Source organism: Belonocnema kinseyi, chromosome 5, assembly GCF_010883055.1.
Source record: "Belonocnema kinseyi isolate 2016_QV_RU_SX_M_011 chromosome 5, B_treatae_v1, whole genome shotgun sequence".
NCBI lineage: Eukaryota > Metazoa > Arthropoda > Insecta > Hymenoptera > Cynipidae > Belonocnema > Belonocnema kinseyi.
In genome coordinates, this window is record NC_046661.1 from 117569574 (window position 1) to 117579603 (window position 10030).

General features: G+C 30.5%; 1 protein-coding gene across 1 annotated transcript in view; it reads left to right on the forward strand.

The window, feature by feature from the left end:
* Window positions 1–4534: 4534 nt before the first annotated feature.
* LOC117173853 (toll-like receptor 7) overlaps window positions 4535–10030 on the forward strand; it is a 7787-nt gene continuing 2291 nt past the window's right edge. Inside the window, exons 1-4 of the mRNA XM_033362500.1 lie at window positions 4535–4578; window positions 6423–6576; window positions 6700–6817; window positions 7127–8525. Coding sequence (XP_033218391.1) covers window positions 7127–8525 — 1399 coding nt within the window. The 5' untranslated portion in view covers window positions 4535–4578; window positions 6423–6576; window positions 6700–6817. The remainder of the gene's footprint in view (window positions 4579–6422; window positions 6577–6699; window positions 6818–7126; window positions 8526–10030) is intronic.

Sequence of the window (10030 nt, forward strand, 5' to 3'; positions counted from 1 at the left end):
CTTTTAGTGAAATAATTGACTTTTAAACCCAAGAAGATGTACAGTTCTTATTTTAACCAAACAATTGCATTTTTGACCAAAAATGATACATTTTTAACCAAAAAGATTAAATTTATACTAAAAAAGGTCAATTTAATTTTAACAAATTTTTAAATTTTAAAGTCAAAAAGAGTATTATCTACAAAAAAGCTGAATTTTTAATCTAATTTAAATGCAAATAGTTGAATTTTCAACCCAAAAATTATGATTTTAATTTTTAACAATATAGTTGCATTTACAAAAAAAACCGACTTTGCAACCAAAAAATATTTACAGTTGATAATTCAACCGAAAAATGTAATTTTTAATCAAAAAGTATAAATTTTCCATAAAGCAATTTAATTTCTACAAAGAAAGACGAATTGTTAATAAAATACATGATTTTTTAACCAAAAATGGTATAGATTAATTGTCAGTTTCAAAAATGTATTTTCAACGATGTATTTTTTCGAAGCAAATAGAGATATAAATAGAACCGCCGAAGTGTTCCGACAGGCAATCGTGCACCTTCGAGTTTTCAAATTCAGAAGAGGAGAAATGGGTTGCGCGCGCAACCCAGGCATTTATATCGTCTCTTACCATATTCACACGGACATAGACGTGTCATAGTATTGGACCACGTCTCGTTTCAGATCTGGGATCACTGAGCCGGCCGCCATAGCCTAAAGCTCTATTTCTGAGACACGATGCTCTCGCATCTGTAATTATTTGAATAAACGTCTTTTTGAGTGGCACTAGTGTGTCACCCATCTCTCAACCTTCACACTCGTGCTAGTAGGTGCACAATCAATCATGGGGTCAGATACTAAATAGTAATAACCATCATACCATTACCTACAATTTTAAGGATCCAATGCCATCTATTGAGAAATATATAAAGCTTCACCTCGTTACGGTAACTTTCGATTTTGGGGATTCTGGTCAGAAAATCAGCCCGTCGGACCACTGTGCGTCGGATAAATGCTGGTTGATTGATACAAAAAAACCGTAAAACTGCAGTCTGCCCAACTGTAGTCAAGAGTTGGCCTGCCCGCTAAAGTCATATATGCCCGTAACACTGGGTGCAAATAACCTACTTCATTTCAATAGATTTGCTTTCGGCCGCAGTTGATCTGCTCGTATTATTGGGAGGTCGGATTGGTGTGTTACTCGTAGGAATATATAAATATTCAAAATAAACGATTAAAAATTCCTAAATAAAAATAGAGACGAGTAAGGGTAAATATTTATTGTTTAGATATCTTTTAAATTATTAACTTTAGTTTCAAATCGACAAAAATGAAAAACCTTTGTTAATTTGTGACACTATAACATAATTAAAAAAGTCGAAATGAAACATTCAGAATTATTAATTGAATAATGTTGCATATTCAAAATGTATCTATTTTAATATATAATAAAGTTAATTTTATATCCTGAAAAATTTAAAAATTCTAAAAAAGCATCGAACACTGAATATTTTTAAAGTATAGCTTCCCAATTTGTCAACCCTCTTTCCAAATTAATCTATGAAGAAATTATAACACACAGTTTTTGTAAACAACTTCAAGTGCTTCGATAGCCTTGTGTTTATAGTACTCGGTAAAATACACTAGTTCATTTAGGGTTCGAATCCTGGACGAGTAAGAGTTTTTAAAGCGTTAAAGCGAGCGATCAAAAGTGTAAGTAACCGTGTGTGTGAATTATGTATTTAGTAATGGTAAAAAGTGAAGATTATATAATAATTTTAAAAATAACTTTTGCTAAATTAATTTTTGTCGAAGGTTGGGCCGGCGTGATCTTATTAGATGGCTCATATATGGCACCAAATGTTGGCACAACGTGGAGAAGCTAAAGGCGGTTGACCTTTATCATTTAGCCGGTTGGCCCGACCAGTGGCGCACAAAGTTGGACCGACCGTCTGACGGTTGGCCCGACCGTGGGTCGACGGTCAATTCGCACCTGGGTAGAGGGATCAGAAACCATGTCTGTAAAAATTAAGCCTGATAATATACAATAGTTCTCAAAAAGACCAAGATGAAGATTTAAAGCTACTAGGAGTTTAAATATGAGATTAAGTTTGCTCTCTGAAGATACATATTTACAAGGTGTAAAAAACTTAAAAATATTGAACATATATTTACCAACGAACTTCAAACAGCCAAATAGTAATGATATCACACCATTGTGTGCGTAGCCATTCCGCAGACAGCGTAATTGCTATTGGGATCGTTTTATGTGTTGAAGCAGTGACAGTTGAATCCTAGGCGTGCCATCATCCTTCCGACAAAAAATCTTCGCTCCTGCAATCCAAAGATATTTGATCTTCTTTTGTCTCCTTAGCTCCAATGCAGAATTATATATCTTTCGTTTAAAAGGCGTTAAAGCCTCACGAATGAAAATGAGACTTTTCTCATTATCTGGCCAGCCAAGATTGGTCGCAGAGAAATATCGTACTTTTTTCCTCTGTTCGATGAATTTATTCCTTGATAACGATTTACTGAATTTAGCTACTACGATAGGTGCAGGCAGTGTATTAGATATTGGTGATTGACGAATGCGACAAAAATTCAGAATGTAATCTTTAGCAAAGAGAGCATTAAGTGCCTTGACAATTGATTTGAGGACCGATGGAAGATCCTCATTCTGCTTAACAGGTAACCCGTGAATCTCAAGGGTGGATTGCCACGCAGATTGCTCCTGGTAATTGAGAGAAGCTTCAAGAGAGGCGACCTTGAATTTCAGCAAGTTTGTCTCCGTTTTAATCTTATAGACGTCTACCGTGTTACTTTTCGTTGAATGTTCAAGCAGATTGATTGTGCGAGCATTCTCAGAAACATCTGACTTTATTTCCTGAACCGTAGTATTAATCTTGGAAATCCACTCATGCTGCTTGGTTTCAAATTCCTTGAAAAGGTTTCTCAACTTTTCCTGCGCCTGCACCGCCACTTCTTTCTGTGCCTGTAATACCGCACTGTATATGGCCTCAATGTATCCAGGCGACAGGGCCGCGACAGTGACAGGGACAGGAGAAACTGTTATAATTGAAAGGGGTTAGCTACCCGATCCTTGCCAGCAGGGTCGACATCTGTGCTGGAAATTGGCAAGGAGCTTGGCTCGATATCTGAAGAGGTGTCGCTAGTATTTTGTAATTTGCAGTTTACGCAAATAAAATCAATTAAACCCCTTTTCAGATCATCAAATGCTTTTTTTACGATCCGACATTGAGGCACGTCAAGTGGCTAAGGACACCGCATTTTTTGTAGGAAACAGCGCCCGGCGATCCTTTAGAGATTGTTTTATTGCATTCACGACAAGTACCCATCGTTATATATACTATATTAATCTGATTCACAAGAGCTGTTGAACTTCGTAACTAGAAAACAGTACTTTAAGCACAAAGGAGCCCAACAATGACAAAACTCAATATATACACCGCACTCCAAACACAAATACTACAACTGTGGTAAAATACAAAGTTCTAAATTGCTTAATAAACAGTTTATGGCAAGAATAAATCGATATCAATCAGAGCACACGTCAAGAACCGAACAGGGCCGCGCTGGCATGCTGATTTGAAATTGACCAACTTATATTCAAACTCAAGTTATTATTTTTTGGCCCCTTTAATTAAACCTATTTGACTAAGAAGGGATTTTAATCAAAAATGGTACAGAAGTCCAGTTTTATAGTATTACATAATACTGGTCGCGGACTAATTTATTAACAATTTTACATATAATTACTAACGAATGCAAATGTAAATAGATTTTTAATAATTATTGCGTTGTGAATAATTGTCATTATTATTATGAAAGTTGTTAAAATCTGAAACAACAATTAGGACTAAATTAGGTGCATCTGAAAAAATTCTAGTCACTTTTTAAAAATCCTGTGACTTTTCCAGGTTCTGCAGGTCTTGTAGCAACCCTGAAATTGAAATAACTTAAAGCGATCCTAATTTTGAGATGTTTAATTTTTAAATGTTTTAATATTCAGTATTGAATACTTAAAACTTATTCAGCGACTATCAACGCTCCTAATTTAAAATGCAGAATGTTAAAGGGCTCAATTTCAAAATTTTTAAAATTAATTCTTGTAATTTAGAAATTTTTTAAGTTTTAAGGGCTTGAGGTTCCAATTAAATAGTTTTTAACATTTAAATTTGGCTGAAAATTTTTTATATTCAATCTAAAATTTTTGAATTTTAATTTTAAAATTTTAAAATTTAATTTTAAAATTTTAAAAATTCTAATATTTAAAATAATAATAAGTACAACCATCTCGATCAGCCTTAAAATAAGTAAAATAATTGAAAATGTGTGCTTGAAAAAAATCATGGCAAGCATTATTCTTCAGGAAAATTCACCAGACATACAGAGATTATAAAAGATTTATTATTTCCTACTTAAGAATTAAGAATGCCTTTCTTAAATTAGGATAAAACGTATCATAATTACTGTTATAAATCACATAAATGCCTCTGCTAAGATTAGATTCAATGCTTATATGCAGTTATCCATTCGTCGTCAGCTAGAAAGCATCTACTACTTTAGAAGAGTAAGTAAATTTAGAATTGATTTTATAATTTTCACCTTGTATTGTTTTAATTTTGGCTCTATGAAAGTAATTTTTAGTTGAAATAATGTACTCGTAACAATGATGGTTGAAGCAATCAAAATGATTTAAGGCTATTATTTTCTTTAATATCACCAAGCCAGCGATTAGTAAAGATAATATATTATAAATGTGTTCTATATTAATTTGTTTTAACTTGAAACGTTCAACATAAGAAACTGTGCTTAAATTATGTAACAGCTCAACGGGAAGGGTTTAAGAGATTTTGTTACAGTTTATTAGTATAGGACTATGTAGGGGGGGGGGGGGGGGGGGGGGGGGGGGGGGGGGTTCAGTCATGTATGTGATTTTTCGAAATGAGTGAATGAAACAAATAAATCACAGTGATTGTTCAGAAACTTAATATGAATTTAACTTTACACACCAAAGAAACCAAGTGAATGAAAAATGAACCAACCCAACAATTTTTTTCAATTTAGAAACTTTGATTGTTCAGGGAAAAAGTCAGGGATTTAGAGAAAAAATCTAAAAAAAATCAAGGAATAACCCTCATGCAATATTCTTCTTATAAATTGATTTGCCTTTTATTTATATATTTTTGCAGTTTCTTCCTCCTGAAAATTATTTTTTCAGTTATAAATTTTATAATTTCTTTAGAAATTGAACAATTTTATTGAAGCAATTCTTTTTGTTCGAAAATTAAACTATTTCACAGAAAAATTACTCGTCGTTTGAAATTCATATTTTCGTTTTAAAAAGTAAAAGAAAATCTTTTTTGTATGGAAAGTCAACTACTTTCGTAGAACACTTGTATTTTAATTTAAAATTCCATTTATTTGAGTAGAAATTGCAACTCTCTTGAATAAAAATGCAAATGTTTGGTTGATAATTCAAAACAATTTTATAAAAAGGCATCTCTTTTTATAGAAAATTGAATTAGTTCGTTGAATGTTCAACTATTTCGTAGAAAATTTACTTTTTGTTTCAAGGTCATATTTTAAGATTGAAAAGTTGATTTAAATCTTTTTTGAATGAATATATAACTATTTGTTTTTAAAAATTATCTTTGTTATTTAGAAATTACAGTAATTACGGAAATTACAGGATAGACTGAAAATGAAACTGTTTGGTTGTAAATTTAATCATTTTAATAGAAAGTCATCCTTTTTGGTCAAAAATTAAACTTCTTCATTGAAAATTCGTCGTTTTAAGTTGAAAATTTAAGTATGTTTTTATAAAACTTCTTATTTAAAACTTATATTTTCGGGTTGAAAATTCAATAATTTTCTTAAAAAGTCATCCTTTTCGGTTGAAAATTCAACTATTTCATAGAAAATTTAGTTTGTTTGTTTGAAATTCATTTTTTGATGTTGAAAAGTCAACTGAAAACTATTTTGGATGAAAATTCAATTTTTGGTTGTTGCAAATTTGTATTTTTATTGAAAGATGTTGATAATAATTCAACAATTTGGTTAAAAAGTCGAAATTTTTGGTTGAATATCAACCATTACAACTTTTTGTTGAGAATTCATAATTTTAGGTTGAAAATCAAATTATTTTGTTAAAAAATTAATTATTATGTTAAAAATTGAAGTATTTTGTTAAACAATCATCCTTTATGGTAAAAAATGCATTTTTGCTTAAATAAATGAATAAATTAAGAAATTTCCAATTGGTGTCTGAAATATTTTTTGTATTCTGTGTATAAAAGTAAATAAAATCCGGGAATTTTGAGAATAAAGTTCTAACCCTGTAAAAATTAGAGATTCTGTATTCGACAGATTCAAAATTTTACGCAATTAACTACTGTGGTTATTTGTTTTCAGATGATGCTTTTATCTTAGTATAGATTCGATGTTCGATAGTTCAGTGTTTTTATTTGCTAAAAATTGCCATATTTGGAAAAACTGATTAAAAGGAATTGTTGGAAAAAGTTGCCAAAAACAGAAGAAATTTATCAGTCCCGGAAGAATTGAAATGGTATATTTTCAAGTTCAACAATTAAAAATTGAGATAAAAAACTTAAAACGTTTATTACCAATTTTTTTAATTAAACAAATTAAAGCTTGAAAGGTTTGACAGTGCAAATTTTTTAATAATTAGAATCGGAGGCCTCAACTCAAATATCTGATTACCAGATTGGGAATGTAGCAAGGAAGACGTTCCATGGTTTCAGAAAGGTTTTCCATGAAAGGAAGCTTTTGTTGCAAGAATTAGTAAAGTAAGATTTTTTATATTCTCTCTTTATTACGCCGGTGACCTTTAGAGTATTGAGCACATTTGAAAAAAGCAAGGTTAGCAAATTCTCTATAGCGCTAAATATCTCGGTTTTTTCAAGAATGCTGATTAACCAACCATTTCAAAGAAGATCACGTCCCTCTCTATAAAAAAATTTCTTTTGAGCCTCCCTTTAATACCAGATTTCTGAAGTCAATCAAATAATGTTTTTGTAAAAAGTACTTTAAACATTACATTCTCCTGTGGTTACAGTTTTTAAACAAAATTTTATTTTTTTTAATGTAAATTTCAGATGGAACGCAGAAGATACCTTCTTCTTATCATTTGTATCGTTATTCCAATCTTAATTCTGGGAGACGATCAAACGATGGTGTTCGATGATACGGAAATTGATATTGATTTCGAACAAGACCTTTTCGAAGAGCCATCACCAGATTCTTATTGTCTCAGGACAAATGCTACCATATCTCTAAATCTCAACCACACAGGACTTCAATTAGTTTACAAAGGCTTCATCGATAAATCCCCAATAACCTGTCTCACCCTCGAAGGCAATAATATCATAGTCATTCCCAATGGAACCTTCGATAATTTACCAAATTTGACCTACCTAAACCTTGCTAGAAACAACATAGCTGCTGAAAAATTACTCTCTTTCGGAGCTCACAAGAATTTAAAAACACTTATTTTGGATGGAAATGCCAGGAACGACTTTTCTGGAAAATTTGTCTCATACGGAAAACTACCGAATTTAAAAAATCTCTACCTTCGAAATAATAGATTACATCACTTAAATTTCAGTGACAATTTTCCTAATCTGACTCACCTATATTTATCTGGAAATACTGGAGGAATTGAAAGATATCTTCAAAACATTCCAAAAAGTTTGTTTCATTTAGAATTGGAAAAAAGTGACATTTATCGATTCAATATTACATCTCTCCAAAATATTTCCTCCCTTTTTATTGGTGAAAATAATTTTAATAAATTGGGCTGTTGTGATGATAAGTATATGAATCCCGGGAACAAAGAAAGTTTAAAGATATTATCTGTTTCTCATTGTTATATAAGAATAGTTCAGCCAGATGCTTTTAAAGGAAGTTACAATTTAGAAAAAATAGATCTTTCTTTTAATATGATATCCGATATTTCGTACACGACATTTAGTTCACTGACATTTTTAAAAATTCTTTCTTTAAGTCATAATTTACTTAATAGAATTCCTAAAGGAATTTCACTGTTGGGATTGAAGAAACTTTTTCTAAGTCACAATAAAATTGAAGCTCTACAAGTAGATTCATTTAAAGATTTTACTGGGTTAGAAACTTTGTCCTTAAGAGGTAATAATATAGCCTTTATACAACCAGAAGTTTTCGCTCATTTGAAAAATTTGACTGAACTGGACCTTGCTGAAAACCGATTGCAGAAACTATATAAAGATTGGGCTCAACCATTAAAGAATTTTAAATATTTGAATATGAATTCGAACCAGGTTTCTCTGACTGAATTGCTCTTTTTAAAAAATTCTTCACTGAAAAATTTATTTCTGAAGAATAATAGCATCAATAGAATTAAAGTAGAATCTATGACAAATTTACCAAAGGGTGTAACTTTGCATTTGGGAAGTATTGTCGTAAGAAAATGGTCAACAAATTTGGGATACGTAGGAAAATATGGAATATGTAATCAAAACTAATTAATTGTTTGGACAGCTCGTGAGAATAAAGCACTTCTTGACACTAAATTCGTTTTTTATGTAATTAATTTGTGAAAATATAACTGAATATTTGTAATATATTATTAGATAAGTGTAAATTAAAATGATTAACATTTTGTTTGTTTGGACTGAATCTGCAGAAATATCAGGAGTAACTGCATAGTCTGGAAAGCTGGCTCCTAAATTCCAGACATTTATACTGCTCACACTGCACCTATACTTCTCAGATATAATAGAGCAAAACTTTCCCTGTGATTAAACCACACATCATTATATTATTTGGTATATAGTATCGTTATATTGTTATTTGTATGCATATTAATTTTATAGAGACTATATAGGGCCGCCCAATCTTTTTCACTTTTTTTTATTACTCTAAACTACCAATTTATTTTGTTATTAGAAAAATGATTAAACTGATTCATTCGACTAATTAATTCTATTTAAAAATACTTCTATTGATAACTTTTCTACTATTTGCAATTGGCTATATTTTTTATGTTTTTAAAAACTTTGATAACCTTTAATATAAATATATAAAATATTCATATACATGGAGGGATGTTTTTCACACGTAGAGTTTTTGGTAAGATTGCATTTTTTAAATGAGAGAACGGATATTACGTCCAAAAGAGGCTTTATATACCCTGTACCTCATTTTCAATATAGAGTTAATTCTCTCCTGAAGATCTGATTATTAATCAGCAATATGAGCAATAGATAATAAACACTATAAACGACTGCTGAACATATATTTAAGAAAAAAAATACCAATTAAGTATATTTTTACGATATGATGACTTCCTACATTAATATTTATTTCCAAAATATCTTTTTTCTTTTTTTTAATGGATAAAATTGTGTTCTTATTTCATTGTAAGTAATGTGTAAAATCTAAAAAAAAAATGTAAATTATAAAGGTCTTATGAACATAATAATAAAATTACAGCCTACAGCCGACTTTCGGTTAAACGTTTTTTCGTAGTTTTCGATTTATCAAGATTCCAACTAATATCCAATTAATTAATATCCAATTATTATAATGTGAGTATAATTTTGTCGATGATGGGTCGATTTTTTTAGGCTTCGGGTTAAAAATCGTTAAAAAACTACTTATAAAATCAGCATTCTTCGTGATAAATCAATATATGACAAAGTTATTATAACATTTTTTCGAACATGAGGACATCTTTCTAAAGAAAGTTTAATTTCATTTTGTATAAGCATGTAATCTGTACCTCGGTCTTTATTTCGAAATCATGTTTTGATACCCCGAATTTAGTCCAAGGCTATTTGAAGGCAACCGCGACACTGGAAGAAGAAAGAAAAACTTAAAAGTATAAAAGAAATTAAAGTTAAATATTTTAATCAGTTAAAGAAATATGGATATAAACAACTATTACTTTGTAAAATTTTCTTTTTCCTCCAATTTTTCAAGTGCAGCTTTATGCACTTCCTTCAAAAAATGAAACACAAAAA